The sequence below is a fragment of the Euphorbia lathyris genome, chromosome 9, assembly GCF_963576675.1.
Source record: "Euphorbia lathyris chromosome 9, ddEupLath1.1, whole genome shotgun sequence".
Lineage (NCBI taxonomy): Eukaryota > Viridiplantae > Streptophyta > Magnoliopsida > Malpighiales > Euphorbiaceae > Euphorbia > Euphorbia lathyris.
In genome coordinates this window covers 26,015,559-26,033,341 of record NC_088918.1, presented here as the reverse complement: position 1 = coordinate 26,033,341, position 17,783 = coordinate 26,015,559, and the positions used below count along the sequence as shown (strand labels likewise).

General features: G+C 33.9%; 1 protein-coding gene across 1 annotated transcript; it reads right to left on the bottom strand.

Annotated features, from left to right (window-relative positions):
• Window positions 1-1,303: 1,303 nt before the first annotated feature.
• On the bottom strand, window positions 1,304-3,629 carry LOC136206443 (small ribosomal subunit protein eS1y-like). Its single transcript, XM_065997501.1, has 7 exons — window positions 3,495-3,629; window positions 3,370-3,417; window positions 3,001-3,106; window positions 2,279-2,416; window positions 2,005-2,190; window positions 1,719-1,919; window positions 1,304-1,606 (listed from the first exon to the last, which is right to left on the bottom strand). The coding sequence occupies exons 1-7, from the start codon at window positions 3,503-3,505 to the stop codon at window positions 1,505-1,507; spliced, it is 792 nt and encodes a 263-aa protein (XP_065853573.1). The 5' UTR covers window positions 3,506-3,629; the 3' UTR covers window positions 1,304-1,504.
• Window positions 3,630-17,783: the final 14,154 nt, after the last annotated feature.

The following is a 17,783-nucleotide window of genomic DNA, read 5'->3' as shown; positions in this document are numbered from 1 at the left end:
CACGAAACTATATCTTTATAACTTTTACTACGGACAGACCCCGATAATCATTTGAAAGGATTTCTTGGAAGTCTGTAAAAGTCGCATCAAACTCATGGCAACCCAAAAAAACATGAGTAAGTACGCCAACCGGTCAACTTTGGAGTCAAGCTCTATAACCACCTTTTTGAGGTCCTTTTCACATGCTAGCTATAGACCAAAATAAAAACCCCAAATCTCAGCAACAGTAGAAGTACATGAGGCAATATTCAGTCCAAAGACACCACACCAACATCCATTCATCTCTCTTATGAGCCCCCTGCACAGGTCATCCCGGGATTACCCTTGCAAGCCCCGTTTGTATTGAGCTTCCACCAACCCATGTTCGGATGTTCCAATGAATCCAACCCAACTTAGGCATCTAGCACAAAGTAGCAGTTCAAGTTTTCAAAGAGCCAAACATGAAGATCAGCAGTGAAGTTTGACATCTTGTTCGTGAACAATTCACGAACTCGTCAATTCTGTTCATAAATTTTACCAACAAATATAGTTGTTTTTCATTTGAAATTTTTTAACACAAAACCACATAGATTTAAAACCTTCAAAAATTAAAATTCCACACAAAATATGTAGTTTTACATTTCCTTTTTATAAAATATTTTTATTAAAATAATATTTAAATAAGCTTGCACTGCACATTATAATCAAACTTGATTATATAACATATAATCAAGTCTGCTCGTGAACTTTCGAACCAAGTTTTGTCGTGTTCAAACTCGACTCGTTTATAAATCAAACTGAACACGATCATACACGCCAAACACCAAAGTAGAATGGGAAGTAGAAACGTCAAAGGTTAAGCATGGCATTCAGTCAATTGATCGATGTCTTAATACGGATATAGTATCCTTATAAGTCCATGCCTGATACGGAAGTAAAAACACAAATATTATTCGCAACTCATTTTGATTTCCACATATAGAGAGGACGACCTTTCAGTAGTTCTCTGAACTGCTCTATGTCTGCAGTGGCTCATGTTACTTGAAATTTTCAACTATATTCTTTTCAACTAGTTCAAAAAATAATATAAAAGAACTCACTTTTGAGCATTGTGGATTCGTCAACAGATATGATAGCATTTTGTAGAAAACTCATCTGATAGGGAAGAAAGAACACAATGCAGTTGCCACTTATAGAATGCCAACAGCAAATGCAAACTTTCCTGGCTAATTATCCACACAAATTTCAGTAATGCTTAGTGGAAAAAGAACAGTAGAATGCTTCACTGGAAACTGCTAAACTCACCAGCTAAATGAGGCATGGATGGCCAAAAAAAAAAGTTAATTAACTATTAAAATATCTAAGAAAACACACATATAGGTCATACACGTATGAAGACCATTGTAGTTCTGCATCTCAATCTTAATATGAAAGATAATAAGGCAAAATTTCTAAGTACTTGATGCTCAAATCCAATACAAAGGCTGAAAATTGAAAAGATTGTGAAACCTAAAACAAAATATGCTTAGGCTGCACCGACAACCTCAGTCTCTGCCTCTGGCATTGCTTCGTCAGCAGGCCTGTCCAATTTCACGCCAATATCATCTGCCGAGTAGTCACCATGAACCTACACATCAACAACAACAAGCGTGTGTTTATTCAATCACAAGGTTTAGCATTAACTGGTTACGATTAAAAATTCAATCATTAAAACAAGAGAGAATACTATTGAAACATACCTCCATCAGCTTTCCAAGATCAAACTTGGGAGCCTTGAGGATCTTGACTTTTCGGATGTAGACATTTTGCAGAGGGTATATACTAGAAGTTGCCTTCTCAATCTCCCTACCGATCATCTCAGGGATGAACTTTGCTACCAGTTCTTTCAAGTCGCATGATGCAGCTTGATTAATCATAATCTCTCTCATCTTTCTGCGAATCTGAAAGGAAATACAACATGACCCATGAGTTAACATATACAATGGCACAACAGCAAACAGCTAGAAATCAAGGTGAAATATAAACCTGGCGGATCTGACTGGACTGTGCATAGCAAGTCCTCTTGACCTGGTTTGCACGTCTCTTGGTGAAAGCAATACAGAACAACCTCAAAGTATAACTATCTGTAGTCTTCACATCGACATGAGCTTCAATGAGAGTCTGCCATTTTCTCACTAGTGACCTCAGCTTGTCTGTAGTGAAGTCCATGCCCTGAAAGTGGAGAAAGATAAGTTTTATTTGACACATGGAAACATTGCCTGTCCTACTGCAATCAAATTGTTCTCGCAATGCCACCTACCCAGAAGTTTGTCAGCACATTCCTCCCTTGAACATCCTCCGCTCTAAGGCGAATCTTCCTGTAGGCATGATCCTCATCCTTTTGAAGATCAGCCAAAGATATTTCAAAAACTCTATGTTTCAGCCCCTCTGAAGCAATCTGTATAAGCAATAAACAGCATATGTGAATAAACATATTTGAACAAAGATGAAATCAAAATAATTTACTATCTGAAAAGCCATTCTTAAATATACTGAATCATCAGCATTCTGTAAAAGAATAAACATGACACAAGTGCTGGCCTGTAATATTTATGCTACTTTAACACATTCTCTCTTATTATTTACTTGTTTAACAAAATAGGCTGACTGTGGTGGGCAATGTTCCTTTAAAATTTAAGCAATGCTAAGAATCACATAGAATTAGCATCTTACATCACATTATGGGTATTATTAACTGTCACGTGTAACAACAAATACAACACTTGTTCCCTTCATGAGTCGCTCCTCTAAATGAAAACTCTTCCACAGCACGCCTTAATACCCTATATAGGAATGATTACATTGAAAACCAAGAGGACAATTCTATTGCTAGAATACAATTTGACATGTTTAGAATTCAATTTTCCTTACAACCAGCATATTGTTAGGCATGGGCAAACAAAATGAACAAATACAGATAAATCACAGCAAGCACATCTACACAGTAAAGAAAAAGAACAAATGGAGGCAGGAGATAGAAACCTTGGTCCCCTGGGTTCTGGTCACAAGGGTTTTGCCAACACTTCTGACAGTGAATACAGAAGGTGCCTTGATGTCATACCAGTCCTTCTTAGCAAAAGGGTCAGCTCTGTTTCACCATCACAAATAATCAATTCAACAAAACCATAAACAATCAAGTTACAAATATATAAAGCTGATATACACAAAAATCCTTCCTCAATCAGAAATGTATTAGATCCAATCCCTCACATACTTAAAATAACGACTTCACCTTTAAATTAAACAAATTCTGTATCGAACGAAGACGTTTATAACAGCGATATAGATAACGGCGATTGCACAGACAATCTAGCCAAAACAAAAGGATAAGGTCAGTTTGAATCAACTTACGCCTTCTTCTTGCCTCCCTTCTTTCCCTTAGAAATACGCTTGTTCTTCCTGAAAGAACGAAAATACAACAATCATTCGAAGAATACAGAGAAAGATAGAGAAGAGAGAGGTGAGAAAGAGAGTACCCGACGGCCATGTTGTGAGAGCCGCAGCAACTAGGGTTTGGGGGCAAGAACTCACTTATTACAATAAGTAAAAATATTTAATTTATTTAAATTCGGCACTTGTTGTTTTATAACCAGACACGGTCTTTTTTAAACTATTGCTACATTTACCCAGTTCATAGTGAGTTGTGAGCTTTTTTTTTTTTAACTATAAAAAATTACTTTTTTTATTTTATAAATAAAACAATTATCTTTTTTTTAAAACAAAACTAATTGTTTATAATAATAAAAATTTAAAATCGACACTTAATTTTAAATTTTTATCAAACATTGTACAAAAATCAAATTTTCAATTTTTATATGTTTTCTATGATCCATTTATTTAGCATTTGCCGCAGTCAAACTAATCTACCACTACAAACTAGAAAAATACATATTAACTAACAATTTCTCAATAGAATTTTCATTTTATTTTATTTTTTTTGGTAAGAATAGAATTTTCATTTTATATTTCTAAGTTAGTAGGAAAAAAAATATTGCAAATATTATTTAATTTATTTTCCATATATAACAGAACCTCTTAACGTTTTGGCTCCAGTTATAAACAAAGTTTAATTTTTTTTTAAGTAACAAAAATAGAATAACATTACTTTGAAATGAAAAATTGATAAGTAGGCTTGCTCACATGTTCGGATATCCACCCAGCCTGTTCAGACCCATGTCCCTTGAATCGGGCTTGTACAATAAAAATTATCCTCCGATCCAGGCCAGTTAAAATCCGCCTATATTTTGGGTGGGTATGAAATTTATAAAAATAGCACGGACCGGTCCAGCTCGATCCATCTATTAATATTAATTAATAAATTTAAATATTTAAATATTAATATTTATTTTTAAGTACAAATTTAGTTTTTAGGGAAAAGTACAAAAATAAACCTTGTGGTTATATCTGTTTTCGATTGCAGCTTTGTGGTTTAAAAATTTACAAAATGGTACCTTGAGGTTCATTCCGTTAGCAAACACATACTAAATTAACTAACGGTGTTAAAAGTCAAAAGGAAAATTATTAATTTGGTCCTTATATTTATTTATTTTATAAATTAAATCTCATTGTTATCTAATTATCACAAACAAACCCCAAAATTAAAAATAAAAATCAAATACACCTTCTTCTCCATCTCTCTAATTTCTTATTTTTCTTCTTCTTTCTCTCTTTCTCTCCCTAAAAAATACAAAATCAATTCAACAAATAAATTGAATGGACCACAACCCTCCATTTTGATGCGGACATGCCAATTGCTGCACCTAATACGCGGTGAAGCTCCTAGCAACTGCCGCGTTTGACATCACATAGTCCATTATCAGATTTGCTCCGGTTAACAAAGCAGCCAACTCTCCTGTTTTATTTTAACAAAATACATTTTCTTTAAATTCAATATAATAATTAATTAATTATATTTATTGAGAACAGAACAGATCGAAGGTGATACGGAGATAACTAAAAGCGCCACCGGCAACAGGCATGTCGAAGACGAATTCGATGTAGCAAAAGGCGGAGAGGAGAGCACAAAGGCCAGAAATGGCGTAAGAGAGGACAACAGAAGGACCGGCATAAAGACGACTAGCACGGCCGATGGTGACAAAAACGCCGACACCAACCAATGGCGGAGCCAGGAATCGACAATTGGGGGGCTAATTTTAGTCAGACTATTAGGAGTAATTTTTTGAAGTCTAGCCCGTCAGGGCTGGACAAAAATTTTTTAAGCTTCCAGCACACTGAAACTTTATCATTTTGGTATGTTGGCTAAAAATTATAACATTTCACAGTTTTTTTTTATTTTTAGCTATAATTTTTTTATAATTTCATAAAATTTAATTCAAAAATTAAGTTAATTGAGTTTCAAAAGTAAGAAATTGAATTTTTTTTATAGAAAAGAGATAATAAATTCTTAAAAAAATAAATATAATAAAAATAAATTCAAATAAAACAATAAAGAATCCAGTTGAAAAATAAAGTTCAAATAAAACAAAAATGAGATTGGTGTGGTTTGATCCCATGACCTCTCACCTTAAAATAAAGTGTTAACCAACTCAACCACTTTATAATATTGAACTAATACTACATAGATTAAAGGGAAAAGTACAAAAATAAACCTTGTGGTTACACTCATTTTCGAACAACACCCATGTGGTTTAAAAATTTGCAAAGTGGTACCATGTACTTCATTCCGTTAGCAAACACATACCAAATTGACTAACGGTGTTAAAAGTCAAAGGGAAAATAGTTAATTTGGTCCTTATATTTATTTATTTTTATAAATTGACCCCCTTATTATCTAATTATCACAAACAAACCCCAAAATAAAAAATAAAAATGAAATATACCATTTTCTCTATCTTTTTTTAATTTCTTATTTTTTTTTTCTTCTTTCTCTCTTCTCTCTCTTCATTTCTCTCTCTAAAATAAATAAATTCTCAACATCACTTAAATCCTCATCTTTAATTTCCTCACCTCGAATTGGAGGACTCCCTGGTTGTTATGAACAATCAAAATGTATCAGTAAGTAATTAGTTATCCGACCACCGGCAAAGTTGAAATCGGACTACAATACAACGGCGTTGACCAGATTCTGAAGAAAAACAGTTCACAAGAATTCTCCATGACTGTTATCAGACGCTTCTCCGATCTTGATTGGAGATTTCTCTTGTTAATTCTTCCTGCTTTCTTTCTCCTCGTTTATATCTGTGTTTCTTCTATTCCTATTTCTACTTTCCCCACCGCTTTTGCCCCTGTCGCATCGTTTTTCTTCAATTGGACTACCGCCGATTCTTCCACTCCTCCGCCGGTTTACGAATTAGACGGCCGGAAGATCGTTGTGTGTTTAGTTGGTGGAGCTAGGAGATTTGAGCTTACTGGACCGTCGATTGTGGGGAATGTTTTAAAGGTTTATCCAAACGCTGACCTGTTTCTGCATAGTCCTTTGGATAAAAATTCATTCAAGTTCTCACTGTTGGTGGTTGTTCTGATAACTAATTACTTGCTGATACATTTTGATTGTTCATAACAACCAGGGAGTCCTCCAATTCGAGGTGAGGAAATTGAAGATGGGGATTTAAGTGATGTTGAGAATAAGTCAACCAATTTATTTATTTTAGAGAGAGAAATGAAGAGAGAGAAGAGAGAAAGAATAAATTAAAAAAAGATAGAGAAGATGGTATATTTGATTTTTATTTTTTATTTTGGGGTTTGTTTGTGATAATTAGATAATAAGGGGGTCAATTTATAAAAATAAATAAATATGAGGACTAAATTAACTCTTTTCTCTTTGACTTTTAACACCGTTAGTCACTACATGGGTGTTGTTCGAAAATGAGTGTAACCACAAGGTTTATTTTTGTACTTTTCCCTAGATTAAATATATATCAATTTTAGAGGGGGCTAGACGGAACAAAAGTAACACTCAAGGGCGGAGCCGGTGGCCGGGGGGGCTTCGGCCCCCCGGGCTCTGGGCTGGCTCCGCCCTTGGCACCAACCATACCGCCGATGCCGAAGCCAACGAGGTCATACCAGCGGAGAGTTTTCTGCATTTCAGAACCAGAGACGGCGGCTCATTTCTTCGTAAGAAGTAGAGACAGAAAAAGCCCGGTGGGAGAGGCGGAAAGGAGTGTGAGCGAGAGCATGGAGATAAGAGGTGAGAGAGGACAAAGAAGAGACCAAATTGAACAGCATATAATTAAATCAACAAAGTAGCTCAAGAGATGGAATGATCAACTGGAACTAGAATGATTTTGTATTTTTAGAGAGAGAAGGAGGAAAAGAATAAGAAATTAGAGAGAGATAGAGAAAAAGGTGTATTTGATTTTTATTTTTAATTTTGGGGTTTGTTTGTGATAATTAGATAATAAGGGGGTTTAATTTATCAAATAAATAAATATAAAGACCAAATTAATTCTTTTCCTTTTGACTTTTAACACCGTTAGTCAATTTGGTATGTGTTTGCTAACGGAATGAACCTCAAGATACTATTTTATAAATTTTTAAACCGCAAAGCTACAATCGAAAATAGATGTAACCACAAGGTTTATTTTTGTACTTTTTCCTAGTTTTTATTAGTAAAAATTATACATATATATTTAGATGGGCTTATATGGACTGAACTTGGGATTTGATTTTTGAACCCGAACCCTAACAGCGGGCTGGTCTGGACCTGGGCTAATCATTTTTATATAAAAGTCTGATGGGCTCGGGCCAGCCCGGGCTATGAACATGGACAAGTAAGCAACAACCTCATCTCAAATCATGTAATTATTAACCTCGATCCATTACGGTGCTAAAAGTTAATACTATAGACTTTTTCTCTCCATCTGAATTAAATAAGTGACACTCAATAGCTCCACTATTACTAAGAGCATCTATATTGGTAAGAGTATCTCCAACAGCCTCTTACATTGGTTCTTAAGTTAAAATTTGAGGACAAAGAATGAAAAATTAGCTCCAACAGCCTCTTAGTGGCTCCTCAAATCACTAAGAGCCTCTTAATCCTCTCTATTAATAGAGAGTCTCTCTCCACCTCTTAGTGTCTATTAATTCATTTTTTATTAATAATTTATTATTGAGTAGTCTCTCTCCTCACACTACTAGTAAATATAACAACAATTAATAATTTTAATGATAAAATAATAAATAAGGAGTGAATATAAGGATTATTGTTGAAGATGATATGTCTTAGTGTCTCTTAAATCACTAAGAGTCAATTATTTATATTATTTTTAGAGAGTGGATTAAGAGTCTCTTGGAAATGCTCTAAGTAACAAACTTTATTTCTTACCATTTCCACCTAAACAAAAGTAATACCCTTAAATAACACATCATTCGAAAGGTTTGTTACTTCCAATTTTAGTAGGGTCCATTTGTCATAGAACACTATATTTTCATTCAATTAACATACAATTAATAATTTTTACCCAACACAATAATTTATTTAATATTTATTATTAATTCTATAAAAAAATATATCCAACAAAATAGTTTGAAAAAAAAATTGAAATGAAAAAAAAAACGATTGAAGGACTAAAATAAAAAAAATATTAAAATGCAATAAAAAAAATAGATTGAGGGATTAAAATAGACTTTTGAGATGTTAAAATAAACTTTTAAGAGACTAAAAAAGTTTTAAGGGACTAATTCTAAATAATCTGAAGGGGTAAATTACATATGTGGTGTACAACCTTTACCATATTTCACACTTTGGTGTACAACCTTCAATTTTGCACACTAAAGTGTACAAAACTTCTAGTGACTTCACACTAAAGTGTACAGCTGGTAATTGTGACCGGTCAACACGAAGTCAACGCGCCACATCAGCATTTTTTTTTATCATATTCATTTAAAAGAATGAGACCCATTTATCTAATTACTAAAATACCCATATTCTTTGTATAATTACTTAAATAACCTTATCTTCTTCCTTGCCCTCTCTCCATCTTTTCCATTCTCTCTCTAAATACTTTCTCTCTCTAACTCCTCTATTTCTCTCTCTAAGTCCTCTATCCCTCACTCTAAATTAAACGACTTGAAATCCTCCACCCCAAACATTTATAAACCAAAAATGTAATTTATATAGGTAATGATATGTAAATTTATAAACCAAAAATCACAACTCTTCTCCGCAGCCACCGCTATTTTCTCTTTTCTATCTCTGCAAATTTAATCCATCATTCATTCACTCAACCCTTTTTACGTCCCATCACAAATCTCCCTCTCCTCAAAAAATTAAAACCCCCTCTTTCTTCCTCACCAAAAAAAACAAAATCAACACCTGCATTCATTAAGAGAAAAACTATGAATCAAATAAAAAACCAAGCAACTGATGCAAAAATGGAAGTAGCCTCCAAAATTGCCAGCACCAATGACACTGGTTGAGATGATATCATTATCGTGCTGATTGAAATTACTAGTGTCTAAGAGAAAATTAAGACAAACCATTCTCGAACACAGATGCGACTCTCACAGGAATTTTAAACAGAATATAAGATTATTCTAGACTTCAAATCTTGAACTTGAAATTCTTTGCTACCACAAAAAGACAACCACCATGCAGCAGCAGCACAACTGAGGAACAAATAAGAATCAACTGTAGCAACCAACACACTCAATGACCAGAAGGCTTCAATTGCAAATCAAGTTTCGCAAGTACAATATGACTACCCACAGAAGAAACACAGATTTGTATCTCTTTCAGTTTTGAGAGTTTTCTGGAAGTGTAATTCTCTTTTTGTCAATGTGAATTAGAGAGAGAAAGGGAGAATTAGAGAGAGAGAGGAGAGTTAAAGGGAGAAAGTGAAAATGAGAGTTAGAGAGAGAAGTGATATTTGACCAAAAAAAAAAAAAAATGGAGGAGAGAGAAAATAAAGATGAATTCATAAGGTTGAAGAAGATGAGTGGGTCACACTTTCATTAGAAAATTGGTTAAAAATTGATGATTTGGTATGTTGACTGGATTGACCGGTCAGTTTTATCGGCTGTACACTTTAGTGGGAGGTTATCAGAAGGTTGTACACCAAAATGTGAAAATAGGTAAAGGTTGTATACCACATATGTAATTTACCCTAATCTGAAGAGAGAATGGTGCTACCAATTTTAGTTACAAACTAAATTAGGTAACGGCCTCACTACTCGGTTGGTAACAACTCTTTTAAAAAAGTAACAAAAAGATTACCCCCACTAGATATACTCTAATACTAAATCCTTTTTTATTAATTCAACTCCAAATCAATCTAAAACTCTCTTATCTTAGCTTAAAAAGTATAGATAATTAGACTATTTAAACAAAACTGAAATATGAAATACACAACTTTTAGCATTAAAAACGATACAAATATATTAATTAATAACAAAAAAGACAAACTTATATCGCAAATCAAGAAGTGAGTAAGTAGGAAAAATAGTTTAAATTGGACTTAAAATAAAGTTAAAATTCTACTGAATTCTAAATGATATTATCTCTAATGATTTACAAAGCTGAAATGAATTATACATATGGTCACTAAGGTGCTGTTTGATAAAGCTTAAAATTAAGTGTTGAAAAAATAAGTACTGAATTTTAAGTGCTGAATATTATAAGTGCTGAAAATATTGAGTGATATAATTATTATAAAAATATTAGTTGACAATGTTTAACTTAAAATGTTAAGTTAAATATTTTGACTTACCAAAATAAGTGTTTTTTAACTTAATTTATTAATTTAAGTGGTGGAGAAATAATTGTTATCAAATGCACTTAAATTAAATAAGTGTTTAATATTTTAATTTAAGTCATTAAGTGGTTTATCAAATAAGGCCTAAGTTCATAAAGTTCAGCCATATCTTCAGAGAGCAGAACCGGGTTGCGGATCGCTTGGCAGCGGCTGGTCATGAGGGGATGTTGGGCGTCACAACCCTTTCGGATCCTCCTATTTTTCTCACTTCTCTTCTTTTAGAAGATAGGATTGGGGTTAGCTTCCCTAGGCTTATCCCAGGTTAGGTTTCTTTGTTTTGGTTTTTGTCCTTTTCTTTTCCTGTTTCTACCAAAAAAAAAACAAGGCCTAAGTTTCAGATGCGTGCTAGCTAGAGAATTTGTATTTTGATCCAATATGACTATATAAAGATTAGAATTGGGTAAATATTATTTAATACCCTTTTAAAAATTATATTTTTTACTTAATAAAAAATATCCTCAATAAAATTAATTTGTACTTTTAAAATATTTGCGGAATTAAATTAATGTGTAAATTAAATATTTTTTAGTAGAAGATATTAAATATTGTCTTTGAAATGTTGTTAAGCAAATATAATACAAGTTAATCACAATGAAACATTTGTATAAAATATAAAGACAGTAATTAAAAGAGTATGGATAGAAAATGTTAGCCACGCGATTTACACAGGTTCGACAACTACGATTTACGTCTTGTCTCCGAGAAAACCTCTTGAGATTTTCCACTGCGATTCTTTTACATGGCAATAATCAAGCATGTGAAACTTTTACAACTTCAAAACTACCCAAGTAAATATCTCCACGATATTCACTTCTCTCAAATTTCTTGAGTGTTTGAGAAACTTACCCCTCAATTTTTACATGCACAATTGAGAAATTTACAACATTAAGCTTTCGGGTGTTTAAGAACCTACATTTTCCTAAGAAACTAGTGAGAACTTAAATACTCAAGCTACAGATTTGATCTTTCTTACAAAAATGATAGAATGGTAAAAATAATTTTAATTACTCTCTTCTTTTAGCCTCACCGGGAAGGGAATGTAAATGGAAGAACACAAATGAATTTTTTCCAATAATTAAGTATTATGCTCTTTCAAATTTGCAAGCTTTTTCCTTGAATCTAAATGTAAGAAAACCTTCATATTTATAGGCAAATGGAGAGTGGTATTTCAGCATTTCTATTAGGGACTAATTTGTAATTTTCAGAATAAAGACTGATTTCTTTCATTAAAAATCTCAATTAGAATCTTTTTTTTATTACACTAAAGGCTAATCCTTTCGATGCATTCTAAAATAGATACTAAAAGCTTATTTGACATTTATGCAAATACATAATCATTATAAAAGTAAAACACAGAAATATATTTTTTTATAAATTTCAATAAGTCCCGTATAAAGTAATATTCAGTAAAAAGCATGAATAACGAAAAGTTAAAAAAAAGGATCCATGAATTCGCTAGGTAAAAGCACCTCTATAACATCATCCGCCTCTTCAGGCGGTAGTAAATCAACCCAGAAGTGGAAATCAGCATCAGGCTAAGTTATTTTTAGGGTACATAAAAAAAGTACCATAAACTTCAAAGCCCGAATGAGTCCTAAGTTTTGAGCTTATTTAGTAACATATGCAGTTCATTTGCTCTTTCAATTCCTCTATGGACGAATTGAAAACAACTGCGGAAGTTTGCTTTTTCGTCTCTAACAACTCCACTTTTTCCCAAAGAGAGGAGCTTGATTATTGAGCAATAGTCAAACCCTTTTTAAAAATATAAAGTTATCTTTCTCCTTGAAATTTTCAGTTTGTGCCTGACCCAATTCAGCTTCTAGGTCATCAACCTTATTTTTAAGGGCATACATATCAGCCTCAAATTTGTTTCGGGCACTCAAAGGGTTATCTGACTCTTTCTTAGTAGCGTCAAGTTCGGTTTGAACAGTCTAAAGACTTCTTAATTAATTCTTTATGAGTAGGTCCTTGTCTCGAATCAGGTTTTCCAAGTTAGTGATGCCCTGGGATTTTTAAAGAGCAATTTTTTCTTTGCGTTTAGCTTTGACCTCCGCTGACTTGGATTCTTCAGCCAGTTTTTTTTTTTCATCAACTAACTCTTGACACTGTTGATCTACTTGGGTAGGTGCCTTATTGGTAAAACCAGTCTGATTGTTCAACTCTTCTCGTTGATAATGATAACACTCAATCAAATTGGAATATTGATAGCACAATATCCAAGTAGAAGAAATGTCCTATAAAATAACAAATGTCAATAATTGCAAAAATATATCAAAAACAGGGAAAGAGGGCAAAAAGCTTATTGCGACTTTGTGCTCTATGGTAGTTCTAATCGCGGTATACGTAGATACATGCTGGAACAGCTCGGAATCATCCAGCAAGATTGCCAATCGGGTTATGTCTTCGGCAATAATGGTAATTCGAATGCTCAGATTCTCCCCATAGGGTTTACACCATAACGCACAAAAAAAGGCAAGTAAGACTTCTTTTCATTTGTAATCGAAGACTAAAAGGAAATAATTTTAAGGCTGAGAAAAATAAAGTTACCTTTGGTCGATCATACTGGTCGAATGCATCTATCGTTTACTGGCTGACATCAGGAGTAACTTGGTTCATGGTTTCAGTACCGATCTCAACTAGAGCTTTGTTTTTCGTATTCCTTGCCAATTCTTATTTGTACATTCTAAAATGCTTCAGGACAGGCTCTTCTGAAGGGGTAAAATCTATTTCTGCCACCCTTCATTACTTTCTAGTGAGTTTGGAGTTTTCAGTAGTATGAATTTGAATCTGTTAGAAGCGTCGAAGTCGAGATATAAGATCCTCCTTACTCAACTATTCCAGCTTCATCCATTCTACCGTTTCGAAAACATCAGAATCCGAATAGATGGATCCCTCACTAATCGGAGAAAACATGATGCAGTTATTCGCAGCTGCATGGTGAGATTGAGGAAGCTATTAGGAAGAGGTGCCTTGGTTTTTAGCAAAGTTTGCATGGCATTATCAACTGTGGGAGATGAAGGTAGCGAAACCACTAACTGAGTTTCGAGTTGTTGCTCCTCTTCGTGAAGGAAGGGAGTACCGGCAAACTCATTGAATGATAGAAGGGCTTCTTCGTTCACCCCAGCAAGTTCATTCTGGAGGGGCAAAAGTGGACTTGATACGACATTGGCAGGGATAAAGGGATTCTCAGTCCCACCTTCATTTTCTATTATGCCAATAGAAGAAATAAGAGGAACTTCAATTGCATCTTTGTCATGCACTTTGACAGTAAGAGTCTGATCAACTTGAACTTCAGGATAAACATCTATCATGTCCTACCCATTTAATTCAGCCTCAGGTACGACATTCGTCCCTTCAGTAGTGGCAAGAACAACTGAAGCAACGATAGTATTTGAAGGATTTTGAGTAACGGTCAAAGCCTTGATCTGGGCTGTGAATTGTGCACAAATAGACATTGGATCAGAATTACCCACATTAAGCAAAATAAAAAATTAAAACAAGGAAAGAATATTGCCTTTTACTCTTTTGAATTTTCTTAAGCCCAGATATACTATATTTCCTCTTTTGCTCATAAAACCAGTGAAGCCACGATATATCCACTTGAAGTTGTGGGATTCAATCAATTCGGCTTCATCCTTCTCTTTTGAGCTTAATATGTTGGTAGGTTTCCACGAAGCCAAACTCGTGGGAGCTTCATTCCACTTCATGGTGAAGGGAAAGCCTCAAACATATGGGTTATTCAGGAATGCACCATCGGTTGTATCCAAAACCACTTTGGCTTGAAGTTTTTACACTTTGTATCTTCTTTTCTAAAAAAGGATGTCGAGAAGTATGGATAGACCAATAAAACATGTCTTCATCCCCCTTATTCACATGATGCCAGAAGTGCTGAAACAATAGTCTGATCAAATCAACATCTAAATCAATGCAAACTTTGTTGAACATGAGAAGTTGAAGCCATGAGTTGGGTAAAATTTGCCAATGACACAAGTTGAATTCGTTTAAAACAACCATAGCTCCTCTAGGTAGGGGAAATCTCATTTCGCACTATAGGTATTGGGCAAAAATGCCAAGTTTTCCAGATGGTGGTTGATTAGCTCGTTCATTCTCATATGAAAGGGTGATAATCATCTTCTTTAATCACGAAAATTGGTCATCATGTTTTGGTAACAAGTTTTGGGGTTATAGTGGAAGGTTGAGCAGAACCTTCAAGTTCACTTTGTAGACTTACACAATAGTTTTTTTGGGTTTTGAGAAGAATAGGCTTGAGTTTTCTTCAAAATGGGGAGTTTCCTAGAAGAAGCTTTTCGTGATTTTGGAGCCATGGAAGAAAAATTAAAGAAAAGTAAAATAAGAAGAAAATGGAGAAACTTACAAGATTGGTTGTAGAGAAGAAGGTGAAATCAAAAGGTAAATGATGGAATGTATTTTGTTCGTTATATATAGGAGGATAATCTCGACTGGTTTGCCCTTATTACTCTAAGGGCTTTTCGTTTCTCTCAAAGACCAAAGTAATAATGATAAACTAGGGAATGACGGCTCACATTAGAAACTAGTGAAACGTCATCCTTGATCAGCCTTCCAAAAGTGACCTCATCTCTTCAGATGATGAAGCCCTAGAGCTTTTAAAACTTATGGAGGGACATCTGATATGATATAAAATAACTAGGCCTGACCGAAACAACAATATGGGCGTATACCAATGGCCCATATTAAAACAAGCTAAAAGGGTATGGGTTGTACGACAATTTAAAAGCTTCAATAGGAAGTTATCTAGCTTAAAACGTGGACTAATGGGTGCTTTAGGCCTCAAAGGTACACTCCCTTTCCCTAGATCATATCGTACATTACCGAATGACATAAAGGGAAAGGAGTTTGAAGCCAACCAGGAATCTACACATGGAAAGGCGCATTACTGAACCCAATCAAAAGCTAACACGTGTAAAATGCATTACACTTTAGGTATGTAATCATCTAAAAATAGCCTTGGAAACAGAGCTCGATATACTTTACTATTCACATTCTCTCATTAACTACTTTCAAGTTTATACTTTATCCAAAGTATCTTACTAGCTTTAGCATCAGAGAGGCGGCACCGGATTACAACCACTCCTTGATTGTTTGCTGTTGATTTAGCTCATCAGAAGATATATCAGAAAGTGTTATTAATTATTGAAGACATCAGTTGCCAAAAGCAATTTCTCTTCCAATTAATTATCATATTTAAAATCTAGAAAGCATCATTCACCAATCATTTGTCTTCTTCTTCTTTACTTTAGTTGATAACTAAATTCAAACCCATTACATCGCAGGAAATTGTACATTAAATTTTGATGATGAAATTGCCCCAACAGTTTTACTTAAAACTATTGGTGTGTATGTTAGATATAGTAAAAACACCTATATTTAATGCTTCTGCTATAACAATATCAGGAGAAGTCTAAAATCGGTGCTTAAAAGACTGCTTTAAATTCAATAATCTCGGTGATTAAATAATGATTTCATGCGAGGAGTGTCTGGATGGATCAAGTAATACTATCTATGATTGATTTGAGATTGAGATTTGTTTTTTTATGAGAAGAGATTGAGATTTGTTGAATGATAGATACCTTCTGTTTTGTTGACTTGTTCATAGCCAATCCAATAGGAAAGTCATCTCCTATTGCAGAATTTGATGTGATATACATGAAGGTAGCAACTAATTCAAGTTATTAAACTAATTACATTAAAATGTGTTTTGTGTGCTATTCTTGAATGAAGTTTGATGAGCCATATTTATCAAACAAAGCAAGCATATCTTTTGTTGAATCCAGGTATGATATATAACTTGTTAGTTTTGGTTCATCTTGTTCATTTTGAGTTGAAGTCTCTACTTTATGTTGATTTACTTGGCTAAATTACATTCTTCGCTACACTCTGTTTCTTAACATAAAAATATATACACTTTGTATTATTATAACATGAAAGTCCAAGTCGACGATTTTTTTTTAAATTTAACAGATTTTGACTTGAAAAACCATGCATCATTGACCTTTTTTTATCCATTTCACTATAAATTATGGTCATTAGAGTAAGTTCTATCTTCTTTTAAAACATTTAGATTCTCGAAAATTCAAATATCTAAAATAATTAGAAAGTTTCCAATAATGCTCTCTTTGTTTAATTGACTTCATTTTACAGTCTCTTGTTTTTGTTATTTGATCTGTGTAAGTTTACTTGAAGAGTGAAAGGTTACAACTTTTCAAAATGTTTGCCAGAGATTAAATTAAAAAATGGAAAACCATTTCTATAGGATTATTATTTAAATAGAAATTATCCAAACAAGAGGTGCATTGAGAAATTTTACAAACATTGACACAAATTCATGCAACCAAATTCCCCAATATATGTAAACATTGATAGTTAAACGAAACGAAAACAGAGTCAAAAGGAGAGAGAATGATAAAATACCTCAGTTCTCTTGAAGAAAAACAATATCGTGACTGTTGTTGTGTACTTGAGAGTGGATATTTGAGAAGAAAGAAGCAGATTGAACAGCAACAGTTACGATAGATTTGTAAAGACGGACATCAGCAACATTGACAATCGACGGTGAGGAGCAGCGGCAACAGTGATCGACCGACTGGTGGAGGCTAGGTCGTCGGAGCAATGATGAACAAACAATTAGGGATAAATGAATATATGAATTTTTGAATGGAGAAGCGATTAGCGAATTATAAAAGAAAGAGAAATTAAAAGTAACTGGAATAAAAGGTAGCAAGTAAAAACGCACAAAATTCTAAAAGAATGAGATGTGAGGTGCTTTTATATTATTGGTTTAAAAAACAAAATATATATACTTTGTTTGTAACGTAGTGAGGGTATGAGGGTAGCAGACACTTTAACATAGACATATACACCTTTGCTCTCTCTCTCTCTCTCTAAAGCTCTGCCTCTCCTTTCTTTCCCAAAGCTCCGCCATTCACCGCCGCCCTCATTCCTTCATCTGTTCAACTTTTCTCTTTCTTTCTTTAGTAGCCTTTTAACTAGATCTACTTAGATGAGAAAGTAGGA